The sequence below is a fragment of the Caretta caretta genome, chromosome 1 (genome assembly GCF_965140235.1).
Source record: "Caretta caretta isolate rCarCar2 chromosome 1, rCarCar1.hap1, whole genome shotgun sequence".
NCBI lineage: Eukaryota > Metazoa > Chordata > Testudines > Cheloniidae > Caretta > Caretta caretta.
This window is the reverse complement of record NC_134206.1, coordinates 111,593,804-111,615,092: the sequence shown is the minus strand read 5'-3', so window position 1 is coordinate 111,615,092 and position 21,289 is coordinate 111,593,804. Positions and strand designations below refer to the sequence as shown.

General features: G+C 46.3%; 1 protein-coding gene across 1 annotated transcript in view; it reads left to right on the top strand.

Annotated features, from left to right (window-relative positions):
- PCID2 (PCI domain containing 2) overlaps positions 1-21,289 on the top strand; it is a 64,155-nt gene that overhangs the window by 41,056 nt on the left and 1,810 nt on the right. The window contains exon 15 of the mRNA XM_075129949.1: positions 402-509. Within this exon, the coding sequence (XP_074986050.1) occupies positions 402-509 (108 nt within the window). The remainder of the gene's footprint in view (positions 1-401; positions 510-21,289) is intronic.

Genomic DNA, 21,289 nt, shown 5'->3' with positions numbered 1-21,289 from the left:
GTCTTTCTCCTTCTATCTGAGATACTCTAGAGCATTAATGCAGAAAAGTGCATCTATGCAAATCACGTAAAAGCAATGTCTTTTGGCCTTCTACCATAAACTCAATTTTCATCAGAATGATGATTAGGAAGACCAAGTGAGAAGGCACTTTATTGCACATATGGGCACTCTTTATGGATGATAAGTACGGAGTACAGAAAAAGCATTCTGCTGATGTTAATAGAATGACATACTGTGAAATAAAGCAAGGTTTTTGCATCAGTAACTGTATTGTAGTTTTTGCCAAAGTGCATCAGAAAAGCAAGAGAAATGTGGGTGAAAATGAGGAGCTGCCAGCTTCAATGACAGCCTGTACTACAAAGTTAAAACAAAACCAGGCAAATAATATTTTTGTGTTTTAGGAAGATCACCACAAAGCCAAATTAAAACAACAACAAAGCAAATGCCATACCTGTCTGTTCTGTCTGAAGGAAAAGGAGGACAAAAATAAGAAAGCATATTGTCCAAAGGTGAGTTGCCATTTTTGATCCACTGTAATAGTTAACTGTAGCTTGCCTGCATTCCTGCAGAGCTTTCAGGAAAGTCACTAAACGAGAAATGTTCAAGTTTAAAGTTCAGTAACTCTAAGGGCAATGCCTGGGTTCAGTGTCAACAAATGACAACTTAAAAAAAAATTTATTTTTTTAGTGGTACAACAATGCTCCCATTCGAGGAAAGAGGCAACCCCTTATCTTTTGGACAGATAGGGTGGAGCAGATTTGCCAGCTACCCTGAAAACTGCTGGGCAGCACCACATTTTGAACATCCATCCCATAACCCAGTCCCCGCTTCGCCTGACACGAAAAGGGGAGAGCTACTAAAAAGCTGACCGCTAGTACCATACATCAGTGCAATACAGGTACAAGTTGGAGGATAACTGGTCGGAGAAGAGTACACAGTAAGACTGGTTTAGGATTTAGCAAAAAGACTGTTCCCATAAACTGTTTACCAGGGCAATAACAGGTTAAGGAAATTCCTTACATTGCCTTTCCGAATCTCTGAAAATGTTCTCAACTCCATTGTACCCCAGTAAAACTCCATTGACTATTGGGGTTACATTGAATAACCAGGAGCAGAATTTGTTCTGTAAGGCTATATTTTCACGACACCTCCCCTCTTGCTTTCGGCTGCCAGCGGCAGTACTACGCCCTCAGACAAGATGAAGGAAGAACCCACTTTAACAGCTCTCCACTTTCTGTTTCATGCAGAGTGGGAACTGGGCCATGGGATATCTGTGTATAATCTACAGTAGCTTCTCCAACTGCTCTCAGACATACGCAAACACATGTACATATCTGTACAAACACTAGTACCATAAACAATTAGTTGGCACAAGTTAGAGCATCCCTGTGGCTACTCTTACATGTACCATGGACAAGTCTGGTCCCTGCCTGGTGAAGGATCAAGGGAAGGATCAAAGGTAGTTTAGGGCCTTTGACTCCCACCCACCTGTGCCCATTGAGCTCAGTTCATCTGAGGATTGGCTGATAGTCTGAGAAAGGTTGGCTCCCAGACTACACAGACACCTTAAAAAGAAAAGGAGGACTTGTGGCACCTTAGAGACTAACAAAAGCATGTGCATAGTCAGCATAAAAAAGGGAAACCATCAGGCTTTTGTCTGGTTAGAGTCCTACAACATTTCATAGTTCTGTGGTGTACTGCATTCCCAATTACTATCATTTGACAGACTTTTTTCTGATTCATCTAAACTGAGCTAAACTGGTGTAAATTTTCATGGTTAAAAACCCACACAATATTTGACTTTATGACAAATAAAAATGCTCAGAGTCTTCAGGGTTTGCTTTGTTCCTCTTTGCTCTCTCACAGTACTGGGTGTGGTGCGTGTAATTAGTAATACAGCGCAGCAAGTTTGGCTTGCTTAATGGATGGGTTTCAGAGTAACAGCCGTGTTAGTCTGTATTCGCAAAAAGAAAAGGAGTACTTGTGGCACCTTAGAGACTAACCAATTTATTTGAGCATAAGCTTTCGTGAGCTATAGCTCACTTCATCGGATGAAGTGAGCTGTAGCTCACGAAAGCTTATGCTCAAGTGAGCTGTAGCTCACAAAAGCTTATGCTCAAATAAATTGGTTAGTCTCTAAGGTGCCACAAGTACTTGAGCTGTAGCTCACGAAAGCTTATGCTCAAATAAATTGGTTAGTCTCTAAGGTGCCACAAGTCCTCCTTTTCTTTTTGCTTAATGGAGTTAGCTTAAAAACATGTCACCACTTGATGTCACCATAGTCACAGGACTCACCGGTGAAACTAAAGAGAAATTGTAAATATGTTTTTTACAAGTTGATTCTTTCTGCACATTAAGGTCAATGAAGAATCTACTCTGGATACAAAGATAATTAGTCCAATCCAGTTAATAACAAAACAGTGTGTCAGAAGCTACATTATTTGCAGTTTTGGTTGCATGTTGGGCTTTCCTTATGTTATTGTTTGGGTTTGTTTTTTTTAAAGAAAACTCAATCTACTGAGTAGTTGTCTTATGCCTTTATTTCACTGGACATAAATCAAAATGGATCCACTCACATATAGCATTGCCTTTGCAGTAATATCAAGGCAGCAATCTGTACTTTGTATTTTCATATTATTATAGAAAATTCAAGAAAGCTTTTAAAAAAGTCACTCTTCTAGTGTCTCCCTATATGGCACTTCTTTATTCTTGACAGGTTTCAGAGTAGCAGCCTTCTTTATTCTTGTTCACTTGGATTTCTTTTTTGTAAATAACACTGTGAGCACTCAGAGAGATGGCACATTAATGTGGACCTAGAGACCCCATTATTGATACCCCCCCCTTCCAAAGGCTATTTCCCTTTTTCATTAGGGCAGAGTACCAGCTCTGCTGTTGTGAAGGTTAAGAAGTGTTTTCTCTTTAGAAGGACTCTTCTATGTGCTCTAAAATCCACAGGCTTTCTCAGATCATCTTGAAATCCGTTGTGTCTTGTGGGGATGCTGGGTGGTGATCCAAATTTGGGGTCATTTGAGCAAGGAATAGCTCAAGATACAACCCCCCTCCCAATCCAATCCCCCAAACAAATGCTCACCTTTCCCCCATTCTCCTACTGATCTCAGTCACTTGATATTTATCTCAGCTAGTGCATGGCACCCACTGTCCCTGAAAAGGTTTGGCTTGCTAGTATGGTATGTGCCAAACATTCACAAGTCAAAGAGATTGAAATGTGAACGTGCAGCAAGCCTAGGCCAGAGGGTTTGCAGACAGTCCATTGTTACAGTAACTGGATGGCTCCAAGGGACATGCTATGGTCATTGAACTTGAGCTAGACCCATGCACAGTAAATTCAAAGCCTACCATTGGCAGAAATGATCTACAGGCATGTTGCTACCATCTGCCTCTGTTAAGAGTTTTTGTTTCCTTTTGGGAAATGTGCCCTACTTATTTGCACAGCTAATTTAGAAGGGGCACTAACTGTTTTCTGAACGATAATGTATTACACACATTTTATGCAGATATGTGAGAAGGATTGCTGGGCATGGTGCTAATTTTCCACCTGGGGGATTAGTATAGCAGAGCGCCAGCCTTAATTAATCAATTAGCATTGATTAACTAGAGAGAAGAGGAAAGACAGTATGGCTAATGTAATCATGTTTCCTCAATAACAGACCTTAGTGTGCTTAAGGTCCAGGGGTTTATCCTAACTAGCCCATTAACATGATGTGCTCATAAACGGTTTAGATGTTTAGGCCATGTCTACACTAGAGATCTACAGCAGCACAACTGTACCGATCCAGTTGCACCACTGCAAGGTCTCCCCTGTAGCCACTCTATGTTGATGGGAGAGAGCTCTCCTGTCGGCATAATTAAACCACTCCCAACAAGTGGTGGTAGCTGTGTCGGCAGGAGAGCATCTCCTGCCAACATAGCACTATCTTCATTGGCACTTCTGTTGGTGTAACTTATGCTGGTCAGGGTGTGTGGTTTTTTTCACAGCCTGATCAACAAAAGTGCTAGTGTAGACATAGCCTTAAAGCTAAAGAAATAGGAGTAGAGGGCAGAGCAGTTGATGGGGGGGGGGGAAGAGTGGGTGTGTTTGAGAGGGATGGGGGAGAAGGGGACAGAGGAGTGAAAAGCAACTGGAGGAACGGGGTTTGGGACTGAGAGGAAGGGGGAATTTTTGGAAGGAGAGGGGATAAATATGGATGGGACTAGAGGAGAGTGGGGCGGGGAATGGAGGGGACAGGACACTGGGAGGAGGAACATGGTGATGGGTGGCAGGGGGAATCAGGGGGATTAGGAGCTGAGGAACTGTCAGCCCCACCTTCTCCCCTCCCATGTGGGAGTTCTCTCTCTGTATCCCTCCATGTAAGCCCAGATCTAGGGGCTTCTTGCCCTTCTGGAGTACATCTAAGCCCCTCTCTTCCCTCCCTCCCCCATAAGCCAGGGTCTGGGAGGGCCTGCTTCTCTGGATCCCTCTGAGCCTGTCTCCCTGTCCCCCTGTCCCCCATGTGAACTCACATCTGGGGAAGCTGAGTACAGAAACACTTGAAGCAGGCACCAGAAACAGGTTGCTGTGACAATGGTGAGGAGGTGAGAACAAGCATGCTTGGTGCATGTCACAGACTCACAAGTACTCCACTGGGGAGGGGATGACCCACTGACATGAATGGAGCAGTTCACACATTTCAGAGCTATTATTTCAGGTTGTATTCACATCCACGAGTTGTTCTCATTCAGTTGAAAACATTTCATTGAGATAACTGAGCCACTGCACTGCTCTCTGAGCCCCTTGTGCTACAGATGGATGTATAATGTCCCTTCCTCACAAACAAGGCCCAGATCTGGGGTTAGGACTTTGCACCTCTACTTTCCTGCTCCTTCCTGCCTCCAGCTAGTATGTGCGTCCTCACAGCCCCAGTATGTTCCCACCTTCCCATGGCCCTCTAAGCTTACCAAGGGTATGAAGTGGCGGGGGGAGGGGGGGGGGCTGGTGTGGGTGGGTGTGGGAGAGTCTTGAAGCAATGGGCACAATTGAGGGAACTTTGGAGGAGATGGAGCAGTGGTATGTGAGTCTGAGCAGTTGTGGGTGAATATGTGGGTCAGAGCAGTGAGAGGAGTGTTGGTGCAGGGAAGAATGAGGTGGAAAGGAGGGGTCAGGGTTGTGCAGTGAGGAATGTTGGGGGAAGCTTCAGCTCTGTGCCCCCCAAGTCCCCATATACATCAATCAATCAATCAATCAAAGGTACTTATAGGGATGCAATCTCTATAATATCTGAACCCCTCAGTCTTTAATGTATTTATTTTCACAACCCCCCTGTGTGACAGGGCAGTGCTATTATCCCTGTTTTACAGATGGGGAACTAAGGCACAGAGAGACTGAGGTCACACAGGAGGTCTGTCATGAAGCAGGGAATTAAATTCAGCCCATGCCTCCCAAGTTCCAGGTTCTAACCACTGGATCAGCTTTCCTCTCGTGCCCTGTGCTCTGCCATCATAGACTCATAGACTTTAACGTCAGAAGGGACCATTATGATCATCTAGTCAGACCTCCTGCACGACGCAGGCCACAGAATCTCACCTACCCACTCCTGTAACAAACCTCTAACCTATGTCTGAGCTATTGAAGTCCTCAATTCGTGGTTTAAAGACTTTGAGGTGCAGAGAATCCTCCAACAAGTGACCCGTGCCCCACGCTGCAGAGGAAGGCGAAAACCCCCCAGGGCCTCTTCCAATCTACCCTGGGGGGAAATTCCTCCCCGACCCCAAATATGGCAATCAGCTAAACCCTGAGCATGTGGGGAAGACTCACCAGCCAGACACCCAGGAAAGAATTCTCTGTAGTAACTCAGATCCCACCCCCATCTAATATCCCATCACAGGCCATTGGGCGTATTTACCGCTAATAGTCAAAGATCAATTAATTGCCAAAATTAGGCTATCCCATCATACCATCCCCTCCATAAACTTATCAAGCTTAGTCTTGAAGCCAGATATGTCTTTTGCCCCCACTGCTCCCCTTGGAAGGCTATTCGAGAACTTCACTCCTCTGATGGTTAGAAACCTTTGTCTAATGTCAAGTCTAAACTTCCTGGTGGCCAGTTTATATCCATTTGTTCTTGTGTCCACATTGGTACTGAGCTTAAATAATTCTTCTCCCTCCATGGTATTTAACTCTCTGATATATTTATAGAGATCAATCATATCTCCTCTCAGCCTTCTTTTGGTTAGGCTAAACAAGCCAAGCTCTTTGAGTCTCCTTTCATAAGACAGGTTTTCCATTCCTTGGATCATCCTAGTAGCCCTTCTCTGTACCTGTTCCAATTTGACTTAATCCTTCTTAAACATGGGAGACCAGAACTGCACACAGTATTCCAGATGAGGTCTCACCAGTGCCTTGTATAACGGTATTAACACCTCCTTATCGCTACTGGAAATACCTCGCCTGATGTATCCCAAGTCCGCATTAGCTTTTTTCACAGCCATATCACATTGGCAGCTCATTGTCATCCTGTGATCAACCAATACTTCAAGGTCCTTCTCCTCCTCTGTTACTTCCAAGTGATGTGTCCCCAGTTTATAACAAAAAATCTTGTTATTAATCCCTAAATGCATGACCTTGCACTTTTCACTATTAAATTTCATCCTATTACTATTACTCCAGTTTACAAGGTCATCCAGATCTTCCTGTAGGATATCCCGGTCACTTTCTGTATTGGCAATACCTCCCAGCTTCATGTCATCTGCAAACTTTATTAGCACATTCCCACTTTCTGTGCCAAGGTCAGTAATAAAAAGATTAAATAAGATTGGTCCCAAAACTGATCCCTGAGGAACTCCACTAGTAACCTCCTCCTTCACCTTTCAGTATGACCTGTTGTAGTCTCCCCTTTAACCTGTTCTTTATCCACCTTTCAGTTTTCATATTGATCCCCATCTTTTCCAATTTAGCTAATAATTCCTCATGTGGAACTGTATAAAATGCCTTACTGAAATCAAGGTAAATTAGATCCACTCCATTTCCTTTGTCTAAAAAATCTGTTACTTTCTAAAAGAAGGAGATCAGGTTGGTTTGACATGATCTACCTTTTGTAAAACCATGTTGTATTTTGTCCCAATTACCATTAACCTCAATGTCCTTAACTACTTTCTCCTTCAAAATTTTTTCCAAGACCTTGCATACTACAGATGTCAAACTAACAGGCCTGTAGTTACCAGGATCACTTTATTTTCCCTTTCTTAAAAATAGGAACTGTGTTAGCAATTCTCCAGTCATATGGTACAACCCCTGAGTTTACAAATTCATTAAAAATTTTTGCTAATGGGCTTGCAATTTCATGTGCCAGTTCCTTTAATATTCTTGGATGAAGATTATCTGGGCCCCCTGATTTAGTCCCATTAAGCTGTTTGAGTTTGGCTTCTACCTCGGATGTGGTAATATCTACCTCCATACCTCATTCCCATTTGTCATCCTACCATTAACCCTAAGCTCCTGTCATAAATATAAAGGGAAGGGTAAACACCTTTAAAATCCCTCCTGGCCAGAGGAAAAACCCGTTCACTTGTAAAGGGTTAAGAAGCTAGGATAACCTCGCTGGCACCTGACCAAAATGACCAATGAGGAGACAAGATACTTTCAAAGCTGGAGGGGGGTGGGGGAAGAAACAAAGGTTCTCTCGGTCTGTGTGTTGCTTTTGCTGGGACCAGAGCAGGAATGCAGGTCAGAACTCCTGTGAAGGGTTAATAAGCAATCTAGTTAGATATGTGTTAGATTCTGTTTTGTTTAAATGGCTGATAAAATAAGTTGTGCTGAATGGAATGTATATTCCTGTTTTTGTGTCTTTTTGTAACTTAAGGTTTTGCCTAGAGGGCTTCTCTATGTTTTGAATCTGATTACCCTGTAAGGTATTTACCATCCTGATTTTACAGAGGTGATTCTTTTACTTTTTCTTCAATTAAAATTCTTCTTTTAAGAACCTGATTGGTTTTTCATTGTTCTTAAGATCCAAGGGTTTGGGTCTGTGTTCACCTATGCAAATTGGTGAGGATTTTTATCAAGCCTTCCCCAGGAAAGGGGGTGCAGCGTTTGGGAGGATTTTGGGGGGAAAGACATTTCCAAGAGGGCTCTTTCCCTGTTATATATTTGTTAGACGCTTGTTGGTGGCAGCAATAAAGTCCAAGGGGAAAAGGTAAAATAGTTTGTACTTGGGGAAGTTTTAACCTAAGCTGGTAAAAATAAGCTTAGGGGGTTTTTCATGCAGGTCCCCACATCTGTACCCTAGAGTTCAGAGTGGGGAAGGAACCTTGACAGCTCCTCATTAAAGACTGAGGCAAAGTATTTGTTTAGATATTGGGCCATGTCTAGATTATCCTTAACCTCCACTCCAACCTCAGTGTTTAGCGGTTCCACTTCTTTCTTTGTTTTCTTCTTATTTATATGGCTATGGAACTTTTACTATTGGGTTTAATTCCCTTCACAAGGTCCAACTCTATATGGCTTTTGGCCTTTCTCACTTTATCCCTACATGTTCTGACCTCAATAAGGTAACTTTCCTTGCTGATCCCTCTCATCTTCCACTCCTTGTAGGATTTCTGCTTTTTCTTAATCACCTCTCTGAGATGCTTGCTCATCCAGCTTGGTCTACAACTCCTGCCTATGAGTTTTTTCCCCTTATTTGGGATGCAGGCTTCTGATAGTTTCTGCAACGTTGACTTGAAGTAATTCCAGGCCTCCTCTGCCTTTAGATCCACATATTCCTCAGTCCAATCCACTTCCCTAACTAATTTCCTTAATTTTTTTAAGTTAGCCCTTTTGAAATCAAAAACCCTAGTCACAGATCTATTTTTGTTTATCCTTCCATTTAGTTTGAATTGGATTAGCTCATGATCACTCGAAACAAGGTTGTCCCCTACAACCATTTCTTCTATGGGGTCCTCACTACTCACCAAAACCAAATCTAAAATGGCATCCCCTCTTGTTGGTGAACTACTTGGTGAAGGAATCCATCAGCCATCGTATCCAGGAAAATCTGAGCCCTATTATTATTACTAGCACTTTTCCTCAGTCTATATCTGGGAAGTTAAAGTCTCCCATGATCACACAATTCCCATTAGTATTTACTTCATTAAAAACATTAAAGAGGTCTCTATCCATATCCAGATCAGATCCCGGTGGTCTATAGCACACCCCAAGCACTATCCCAGGGGAGGCTGTAGTAGCTTTCTTCCCCAATGTGATTTTTGCCCAGACAGACTCTGTCTTATCCATTCCATCACTTCTTATTTCTTTAGTCTACGTCGTCACTGATATACAATGCTACTCCACCACCTTTGCCTTTATTTCTGTCTTTCCTAAACAGCACATACCCTTCAATACCTGTAGTCCAGTCATGACTACTATTCCACCATGTTTCTGTTATAATATAATATCTGGTTTCGCTTCCTGCACCAATAGCTCTAGTGCCTCCATTTTGTTATCTAGGCTCCTCGCATTAGTGTACAAACATCTTAATTGTTGCTGTTTGGCTTCTCTCGCATTCTTTACCCGATTAGGCACAGACTTTCTGCCGCCAGTATCACCTATTAGAGTGGTATCTACACTACCCTTCCTCCTTACGTCCATTCTCCTACCGACGACTGTATCCTTTTTTATTTCGTTTTCTTCCCTCTCAATGTTAAAATCCGGCGTGGAGATTACCTGGACATCTCCCAACCATTTCCCCCAAATTCCTAGTTTAAAGCTCTCTTAATCAGTTGTGCCAGCCTCCATCCTAGAAGTCTATTTCCCTACCTACTCAGGTGAAGTCCATCCCGAGAGAACAGTCCTCTGTCTATGAATGCTTCTCAGTGGCTGTACATCCCAAAGCCTTCCTTGTAGCACCCCTGCCTGAGCCATCTGTTTGATCATCATAATCTTGTCACACCTTTGTTGGCCTTCTCTAGGAACAGGCAGAATCCCACTGAAGATCACCTGAGCCTCAATTTCCTTAAGTGTCTTTCCCAGTCTGGCATGGTTTCCCATGATACATTCCAGCGAGAATCTAGCCGTATCATTTGTTCCCACATGAAGGGCAATCAGTGGATTCTTTCCAGCTCCCATTAGGATCCTCTTCAGCCTCAGGTCCACATCCCATATCTTAGCACCTTGCAGACAGCATACCCTTCTGTTCTTTGGATCAGCTCTGGTTACAGGCCTGTCTGTTCTTCTCAGTAAGGAATCCCCAATCATGTAGACCTGCCTTTTCCTGGTGATGGTGCGATTCTCCGGTCTATCCCGTTCCCTCTGGTTGCAAGTCCTCTCGATTCCTATTCTCCCTTGCAATCCTCTGCAATCCATCCTGTACCCTCCTCGGGCTCATATTTGGTGTTATCTCCATTAACTCTTCCCTTCTTCCTATAGGGCTAGCTGCTCTTTTCTTCCTTGCCCTCTCACTTTCAGTGACCACCTGCTCTGCCCCTTCTTCATTTTCCAACTCTGCAAACCTGTTCCTGAGTTCTGTTTCTCCTTCACTAGCCCGTCTTTTCCTCTGCCTGGTTCTCTTAGTCACATGCTTCCACTGTCCTCACCCAGCAGTCTCCCCTCAGAGTTCTTTGGTCCTGCTTCCATCTGCAAGTCTGAGCTTTTCCCTTCAGCCTCCTCATGTCTTTGCTCCATCATCCACTCGAACCCCCTTCTAAACCTCCACCAGAGTTTCCACCTGCATCTCCAATCCTCAGATCTTTTCTTCCATCAGCTCTATCAGGTGGCACTTCATGCAGATGAAACTCTTTTCAGGTACCCCCTCCAGGATCATGTACATGCCGCAGCTTCCACATCCAGTCGTCTTCATAGTGTCTTCCACTACTTGGGTAACTACCACTGCTGCCTCTGTGTCAGTCATAGCCTTCCCACCTAAATCCTGTTAGTCTGGGAAACACAAACCAAACCAAAACAAACCCCCAAAGAGCACCACAACACTGCCAGACCACCACACATTCCCTTCACGAGCCTGTCTGTTCCTCTGCCTGTGTCTCTTAGTCTTCCCCCGAAACTCCCCTTGCAAACTCCCGCTCCCACTCAAACTCCCCTGTTTACAGCTCTGTTTACTGGCTCCTGTGCCGCTGCAGCTGTCTATGCCGCTGCCTGACTGGCTGGCTACCTTCTCTCCCACTCCCCTTAAAAATATGTCCCCACTGACTCCATGCTAGTCTCGGCACTGTTCCTGTACCAACTCCTTAACCAGTGAGTCCTATGCTAAGGTTTGCCTCTCTGTGGGGCGGGAGAAGCAGGGCCGGGTTAACTTTTTGTGGGCCCGGTGCCAAACATATCTGTGGGACACCATGGGGCAAGGAGCAGGGGGTCGGGATGGTCAGTCTCCATAGTGAAGGGAGGGCAGGGGGCAATGAGGCACAGTGTGGTGGGAGCTGCCCCGCTCTGCGCAGCCCAGCAGGAGGCCACTGTTTACGAACCTGCAGCTGCCAGACGCACACTGGCCTGCTCAGCCCTGTGCTGCCAGCATGGCCCTTCCCCTAGAGGGTGGGCCCACACCATACTGCCCCCCTTCCCAGGGCCCCACTCTTACACCCAGTGCCCCCTCATCCAGAGTCCTCCACCACAGATCTCTATGGCCAGCCCCCACCCCTCCCAGAGACCTCCCCTGCTGGCCTCCCACCACAACTGCACAGCACCCTGCACACCACACTGCTTGCCCAGCACCCCCCGCCCATAGACCTCCCCACTGCCCACCACCTTCCTCACAGTGCCACCATCACAGCTGCACAACACCCCATATTCCTGAGGGGATTCTGCACCAAAAAATTAAAAATTTTGCACACAATATTTTAAAATTCTGCAAATTTTATTTGTCAATAAATAAATGTGGAGGCTCCAACATGGCAGAGGGGAGCACAGGTCACTGGTTGCATGGAGGTGGGAGATTACCCTACAGCACCCCACCACCCCACCCCGGGACAGCGACTCGGCAGTGTGGCTGCACCTGACCCTGACACAGTGCAAGGGCCAGGCCTGCCCCAGAAACACCCTGGGGCCCTGCCCCCCCTGTGCCAGGTGCACCAAGTGTGGATGAGAAGGCTCAGCCCGGCAGCAGGATCCAAGTGCAGAGGGACTTAGTGTGGGGGGATCCAGGTGGGGGTAAGAGAGTTCTCTGTGGGGCAATCTGGTATGGGCGGCTCAGTGGGGGATCTGGATGCACAGAAGCTCATTGGGGGGGTTCCAGGTGCAGGGGCAATGGGACTCTTCAGGGGATCCAGGTAAAGGTGTTTGGGGCTCAACGGGGGGGTCTAGGTGCAGGGGAGGTGGGGGTCCAGGTGCAGGTGGTTGGGGCTCAGTGGGGAGGGTGTTTGGGGGGGCTCATCGGGGTGGTACAGATGCAGGGGAGGTGGAGCTTGTCAGGGTGAGAGTTCGATGGACCTGCTTAACAGGGGAGCCCCAGCTTCTGCCAAGGGGAGGCCGCATGCTGGGCTCCAGCTTCCCCCCTGCCCCCGCTTTGCCCATCTCCCTCTCTTCCCCATCCCATGCCCCTTCCGCACTGCCCCATCTCCTTCCCACGCCACCCCCTTTGTCCCCACTGCCTCTTTCCCCCAGCCCCCGCTTCCCCTGCCCCTTCTCTTCCCCATCCCATGCCCCTTCCCCACTGCTCCATCTCCTCTCCAGGCTTCCCCACCCCCCAGCATGAGCCAGCAGAGCGGAGCGGGTTGGGGCCGGATTGCTCCACTTCCTGCTGCCCGGGGTTTGCAGGTTGGGCCTGACCCCGCACTCACAGGGCGGTGGGAAGTGGAGTGACCCAGCCCCAGCCCGCTCCACTCTGCTCCCAGCCTTGGAACTTGGGGGGTAGAGGGGAACCGCCCCACCAGCACTCACCGGTGGTGCGGCCGGGAGCCAGCAGAGCAGGCTGGGTCTGGGTCGCTGCACTTACAGCCGCCCAGTGAGTTCAGGGCAGGCCCTACCCCTGCTACAGTCCTCAGGGGAAGGGGTGGAGTGGGGGCTGGACTGGGGCAGAGCTGAGGCAGGAAGAGGCAGGGCAGGGGCGGAGCAGGGGCTGGGCAGTTTTCCTGGCCAGCTCAGCTGGCTGGGGCCTCTTCTGACTCTGGCCCCGAAGCCATGGCGCCACTGGCTCCATGGTAAACCTGGTACTGGGCAGTTCCACCCTCTAAAGATTACAAAGCACAAACATTATCCCCATTCTATTATTACAAACGGTACAGGAGGTGGGAGGAGCACTTAGCAATCACATGGTATCCTTTACATTTAGCTGGCCACAATAGTGCCTCCACTGCAAACTTATGTGATAACTACAACTGCCTAAATGACCACTAATGCCTACAAAAAACATTTCTCTTTCTGTTCAGACAACAAGGAAATTCACTGACCAAAACCATAGTAAATGCAGAGTTAAGATTGCCTGGTAGGATCCCATGCCATTCTAGAATGTAGAGTTCAGCAAAACTCAAACCTTTGAAAAGCAAGAAATACAGAATTAAGGTACAACCATGCAAGCTTAACTTTGCCCTCTTTCAGCAATGACCCAATATGCCCATAGCACACATATTCACACACTGTCTTTACAGATAGGCCAGAACATTCATGGGATAGGTCATGTGACTGCTGTAGGACAGAGTCTAATGCCTTATCATTGCTCACAAAACTAGTGTTTAGGTGAGCTGGACTGAACAGGAGATACCTACATCTGCCCTACACTCAAACATTTAGCCTACTCCACAGCAATAACCCCACACCTGCTACATTTCACAGCCCCCTCAACCTTACACACACAATTTCATCTAATTGTATACTTTCACTTCCCCCTCATTTGATGCACAGACCACTCTTATCTCCCACCTCACTGCTGACAATTCCCATGGCAAGAAGATCCTTGTGTTGACACAATCTACATACCTAACTCAGCAGCAATATGAGACACACTGGATCCCTCAAGGTAAACATGCACCTCTTTCCTTTGATCACACATATGGTGGAGGGGAAAGGGAAGGAGAGAAGAGACAGGGAACAGGACCCAGAAAGGTAGGGCCTCCCAGATCACTTAATATCACAATCACAGCTTTTCCAAACCACTCCAACTAAATCCCTCCACCATTCTGTACAGCAACGCACAACACAGTGTACGCAGTTGAAACACATGCAGCTAATTCCGAGTGGCTATTCTGGCGGCAGAGTTAAGGTTGTGTGGGTGTGATGGTGCTGCCTGTGGGAGTCAGCTGAGGTCACTCACCCAGGGTGAACTGCAAACAGAATGGGGCAAACAAACCCCAAACACTGGTGGATATTCCAATACTTAGATTTATCAAGCCAGCACAAAACAGCTTCTATAGTACCTCACTGGTTACTCAGAAGTCCAAATAATGCAGTTCCCTTAAAGTACCCAGCCTCAGGCCTCCATCCAGACACACATCAAACATATGATAACAAATTCTGAAAATCTTATTTCATCATATAAAAGAAAAGGTTCTCCTGATCCCAAAGGACCAAGCCCCAGACCCAGGCCAAATGATAACTCAGATCTTACCCAAAATACACACTTATAGTCAATTCTTATTAACCAAACTAAAATTTATTAAAAAAGAAAAGAGAGAGTGTGTTGGTTAAAAGATCAATATGCATACAGACGAGTTCAATTCTTGAGGTTCAGATACACAGCAGAGATGAGTTTGTAGTTGCCAAACGTCTTTTAGAAATAGTCCATGGGTGAAAGTCAAATGTCCATGTTCAGGGTGACTCCAGTCAGTGACTGGGGATCTCAATCGTTATGGCTCAAGGTTTCCCCTTCTTGAAACCCAAAGCAGATCTGAGATGAAGAAGGGTCGTGTCCCAAGGTTTTTATACATTTCCAGCAGCCTTTTGGCCTGAGAAAACAATAGGCTTATCTTTCCTTCTCCCAAACATCATGTCAATTAGCACAAGGTAATTTATCCATTAAACAGTTCAGATACAGGTTACCACAACCATCAAAGAGACATATAGACAATCATACTGTTTCACTCAAGTGTCTTCCTAAACGTTAATATTCCTTTTTTGATCTTTGAATCAAAGCTATAGAAATAGACAAGACTTGTTTGCTTACATCACAAGACCTGAACAAACATCTACTCTTCTATCTCTCACAATGCAGACTTGTATTTCAAAGCTCTATTCATTTACATCGCTTCCTCACCAGTCTCTAAACCCTGGTCTACACTAGGAGTTGAGGTCGAATTTAGCAGCATTAAATCGATTTAACCCTGCACCCGTCCACACAACGAAGCCCCTTTTTTTTTTACTTAAAGGGCTCTTAAAATTGATTTATTTACTCCACCCCAGACAACAGGATTAGCACTGAAATTGGCCTTGCCTGGTTGAATTTGGGGTACTGTGGACGCAATTCGATGGTATTGGCCTCCAGAAGCTATCCCAGAGTGCTCCATTGTGACCGCTTTGGACAGCACTCTCAACTCAGATGCACTGGCCAGGTAGACAGGAAAAGGCCCGCGAACTTTTGAATTTCATTTCCTGTTTGGCCAGCGTGGCAAGCTGCAGGAGAGTGCAGAGCTCATCAGCAGAGGTGACCATGATGGAGTCCCAGAATCGCAAAAGAGCTCCAGCATGGACCAAACAGGAGGTACGGGATCTGATCGCTGTATGGGGAGAGGAATCCGTGCTATCAGAACTCCGTTCCAGTTTTTGAAATGCCAAAACATTTGTCAAAATCTCCCAGGGCATGAAGGACAGAAGCCATAACAGGGACCCGAAGCAGTGCCACGTGAAACTTAAGAAGCTGAGGCAAGCCTACCAGAGAGGCAAACGGCTGCTCCAAGTCAGAGCCCCAAACATGCCACTTCTATGATGAGCTGCATGCCATCTTAGGGGGTTCAGCCACCACTACCCCAACCATGTGCTTTGACTCCATCAATGGAGGAGGCGGCAACACAGAAGCAGGTTTTGAGGACCAGGAAGATGATGAGGAGGAGGTTGTAGATAGCTCACAGCAAGCAAGCGGAGAAACCGATTTTCCCAACAGCCAGGAATGGTTTCTCACCCTGGACCTGGAGAGCCAGTACCCCCCAAACCCACCCAAGGCTGCCTCCCGGACCCTCCAGGTGGAGAAGGGACCTCTGGTGAGTGTACCTTTTTAAATAGTGTACATGGTTTAAAAGCAAGCATGTTTAATGATTAATTTGCCCTGGCATTCGCGGCCAGTACAGCTACTGGAAAAGTCTGTTAACGTGTCTGGGGATGGAGCAGAAATCCTCCAGGGACATCTCCATAAAGCTCTCCTGGATGTACTCCCAAAGCCTTTGCAAAAGGTTTCTGGGGAGGGCAGCCTTATTCCCTCCACCATGGTAGGACAGTTTACCATGCCAGGCCAGTAGCATGTAGTCGGGAATCATTGTAGAACAAAGCATTGCAGCGTATGTTTGCTGGCGTTCAAACAACATCCGTTCTTTATCTCTCTGTGTTATCCTCAGGAGAATGATATCATTCATGCTCACCTGGTTGAAATAGGGTGCTTTTCTTAAGGGGACATTCAGAGGTGCCCGTTCCTGCTGGGATGTTTGCCTGTGGCTGAACAGAAATGTTCCTCGCTGTTAGCCATACGGTGGGAGAAGGGGGGAGGGGTTAGCCACATGGTGGGGGGAGGCAAAATCCGACCTTGTAACGAAAGCACATGTGCTATGTATGTAATGTTAACAGCAAGGTTTACTGTGAAAGGGAGTACCCATTGTTCTATAAAATGTGTCTTTTTAAATACCACTGTCCCTTTTTTTTTCTCCACCAGCTGCATGTGTTTCAAGGATCACAGGATCTTCTCCTTCCCAGAGGCTAGCGAAGATTAGAAGGCGAAAAAAACCACACTTGTGATGAAATGTTCTCTGACCTCATGCTGTCTTCCCACACTGACAGAGCACAGACAAATGCATGGAGGCAGACAATGTCAGAGTGCAGGAAAGCACTAAATGAATGCAAGGAGAAGTGGCGGGCTGAAGATGATAGTTGGTGGCAGCGTGATGAGAGGAGGCAGGATTCAATGCTGAGGCTGCTGGAGGATCAAACTAATATGCTCCAGTGTATGGTTGAGCTGCAGGAAAGGCAGCTGGAGCACAGACTGCTGCTACAGCCCCATGTAACCAACTGCCCTCCTCCCCAAGTTCCATAGCCTCCTCACCCAGACGCCCAAGAACGCGGTGCGGGGGCCTCCAGCCACCCAGCCACTCCACCCCAGAGGATTGCCCAAGCAACAGAAGGCTGGCATTCAATAAGTTCTAAAGTTTTAAAGTTCTGTGTGGCCTTGTCCTTCCCTCCTCCACCACCCCACCCAGTGCTTCCCTCCTCCACCACGCCTCCCGGGCTACCTTGTCAGTTATCCCCCTATTCATGTGATGAATTAATAAAGAATGCATGAATGTGAAGCAACAATGATTTTATTGCCTCTGCAAGCAGTGATCGACGGGGGAGTGGTTAGCTTACAGGGAAGTAGAGTGGGTTTCATCAAGGAGAAACAAACAGAACTTTCACACCATAGCCTAGCCAGTCATGAAACTGGTTTTTGAAGCTTCTCTGATGTGTACCGCGCCCTCCTGTGCTCTTCTAACCACCCTGGTGTCTTGCTGCGCATAACCAGTGGCCAGGCGATTTGCCTCAACCTCCCACCCCTCCATAAACATCTCCCCCTTACTCTCACAGATATTGTGGAGTGCACAGCAAGCAGTAATAACAGTGGGAATATTGGTTTTGCTGAGGTCTAAGCAAGTCAGTAAACTGCGCCAGCGTGCCTTTAAACGTCCAAATGCACATTCTACCACCATTCTGCACTTGCTCAGCCTGTAGTTGAACAGCTCCTGACTACTGTCCAGGCTGCCTGTGTATGGCTTCATGAGCCATGGCATTAAGGGGTAGGCTGGGTCCCCAAGGATAACTATAGGCATTTCAACATCCCCAACAGTTATTTTCTGGTCTGGGAATAAAGTCCCTTCCTGCAGCTTTTGAAACAGACCAGAGTTCCTGAAGATGCGAGCGCCATGTACCTTTCCCGGCCAACCCACGTTGATGTTGGTGAAACGTCCCTTGTGATCCACCAGAGCTTGCAGCACTATTGAAAAGTACCCCTTGCGGTTTATGTACTCGCCGGCTTGGTGCTCCGGTCCCAAGATAGGGATATGGGTTCTGTCTATGGCCCCATCACAGTTAGGGAATCCCATTGCAGCAAAGCCATCCACTATGACCTGCACGTTTCCCAGACTCACTACCCTTGATATCAGCAGATCTTTGATTGCGTTGGCTACTTGCATCACAGCAGCCTCCACAGTAGATTTGCCCACTCCAAATTGATTCCCGACTGACCGGTAGCTGTCTGGCATTGCAAGCTTCCACAGGGCTATTGCCACTTGCTTGTGAACTGTGAGGGCTGCTCTCATCTTGGTATTCTGGTGCTTCAGGGCAGGGGAAAGCGAGTCACAAAGTTCCATGAAAGTGCCCTTATGCATGCGAACGTTTCGCAGCCACTGGGAATCGTCCCAGATCTGCAACACTATGCGGTCCCACCAGTCTGTCCTTGTCTCCCGGGCCCAGAATTGGTGTTCCACCGCATGAACCTGCCCCATTAGCACCATGATGCCCACATTGCCAGGGCCCGTGCTTTGAGAGAAGTCTGTGTCCATGTCCTCATCACTCTCGTCACTGCGCTGATGTCACCAACTAGCCCAGTTTTGCTTTGTCAGATTCTGGTGCTGCATATACTGCTGGATAATGCATGTGGTGTTTAATGTGCTCCTAATTGCCAAAGTGATCTAAGCGGGCTCCATGCTTGCTGTGGTATGGTGTCTGCAAAGAAAAAAGGCACAGAACGATTATCTGCTGTTGTTCTGATGGAGGGAGGGGCGACTGACGACATGGCTTACAGGGTTGGCTTACAGGGAATTAAAATCAACAAAGGCGATGGCTTTACATCAAGGAAAAACAAAAACAACTGTCACACAGAATGGCCCCCTCAAGGATTGGGCTCAAAACCCTGGGTTTAGCAGGCCAATGCTCAACCCACTGAGCTATCCCTCCTCCCAGTATTCCAGGCAGTACTGAATCTCCATTAAACTTTTCAAGGTTCCCCTGACAGACCCCACCGAAACAATTGTCGGCCATTGATTTCACAGAGGGAGGGATGGGGGAGCAAATGAATACAAAACAAATCTGGTCTATTTCTTGTTTTGATCCACTCCATCTATCTTTTACATCTTCGGCTGGCAGCAGATGGTGCAGTAGGACTACTAGCCATCCTCATCTCCTGGGTGCTCGCCAGAAGACAGTGCAATATGGCTGCCGGCAAGACTAAAGAAAATGACCTGGTCGAGTCACTCCAATTTCAGTCCCTGCACCTATGTCTGTCCAGGCACTCCTGACCAACCTTACCGAAGCGGCCAAGAGCAGCTAGGACTTGATGACGATGGTTATCAGGCCTATTGCACTGTCTGCTGCCACAAGGCAATGAACTGCTGCTGTGTAGCAATGCAGTACCATTTCTGCCAGCACCCAGGAGATGTACGGTGACAGTGAGCTGAGCGGGCTCCATGCTTGCCATGGTATGGTGTCTGCACAGGTAACCCTGGAGAAAAGGTGTGAAACGATTGTCTGCTGTTGCTTTCACGGAGGGAGGGAAGGAGGGCCTGACGACATGCACCCAGAACCACTCGCGACAATGTTTTTGCCCCATTAGGCATTGGGATCTCAACCCAGAATTCCAATGGGCGGCGGACACTGTGGGAAAGCTACCCACAGTGCAGTGCTCTGGAAGTTGACACTAGCCTCGGTACTGTGGAAGCACTCCACCGAGTTAATGCACTTAGAGCATTTTGTGTGGGGACATACACAATCAACTATATAAAAACAATTTCTAAAAAATCAACTTCTATAAATTCAACCTAATTTCGTAGTGTAGACATACCCTAAAGTTCGGCCATGGGTCAGGTCAGTCTGAGTTAATTAACTCTTGCTGGCCCTGTCACCTCTCAATGAGATATTATATTATACTCATAATGTCACAGTGGGTGTGTACCTCAACTCTGTATTTTGTGTTTTTTAGAAGTTTAAGTTTACTAACCTTCATTCTTTACGGCCTGGTTGTCGGCTATTTGAGTTTTGCTGAACTCAGTGTTCTGGAAGGGCATGAGATAACACAGGGCAACCTTAACTCTGCATTAATTAAGTTTTTTGTCAGTGAATCTATAGAAGCATTTTGCTGTGTAGTTGCCTGCCATTGTTTGTGCAGATTAAATGAAAATGGAAGCAAGAGAGTCAGAAACAAAGGAAAGGATTCTAGTTTTTCCACATCAGGGAAGAAAATATCATTTACAGACTACTGCTTAGGAGCAATGGAAATTTCTTGGTGCCTATCAGAAGGTATATATATCTATTTAATCAGATAGCACACAGAGAAGCTTTGGGGCAGAAATATTCTTTAAGTGTCATATACCAGCAAGGCAATGACTGGTGCAGACAACAAGATAATAGCCCTCTTGCCAGCCTTTTATTTATTTATTTATTTCACATTCTTTTTATGGCAAATTGATTTCCAGTGCAAACCATTACATTATCTCATCTGTAGAACGCCTGGTGGCTAGTCAGGCCTGTAGAGAAATACAGTAGCATACAATTATCTTTCATGATTATATACATGTTTTACATACCATTTCTTGATTTAAAAAAATGTGTTTTTTAATTGATTCGCTGTTGACAACAACATGAATTTCCTTTACGGGGACAAAAGGATTCACAAAACTCAAATGTGTTGGGTAAGTCTGAAAAAATTTCAGAAAAGTTTGGAAAAGCACATAGACCCGTAATTCCACTGAATAAGCTTATCCTTACTTAAGAACATTTGTATCTAATCCCTTTTGCTGGGTCTGGTCCAATGAAGTGCTGAGCAACTTCAAAACAACTTCAGAGGATTGGGCCTTATGGGCAATATTCACCTGATTAAATCAAGCCTGCACAAGGAATTATGTACCTTTGAAACCATTAACATGAGGGTTAAGTGGTGCATAGGGTCTTGTGCAGGCCTTGTGCACAGTGGTAAATTTCAACACAGGTGTGCATCAGTCTGTGTGCATAAGCAAAGGTCATTGCTTCAAGCCCAAAAAATTCTGTTTGCTGGCTAAGTCTGTTTGATCTAGGGTTGTGCAATGCCCTGGAAAAAGTCTTCTCTGTGTTCCTGGCCTGAACTTTGGACGAAATTATGTAGAGACACCCTCAAATAACCTATCCCAGGTTTTTCATGAGAAGCAGTAGATGCTGACCATTTGGTGAATT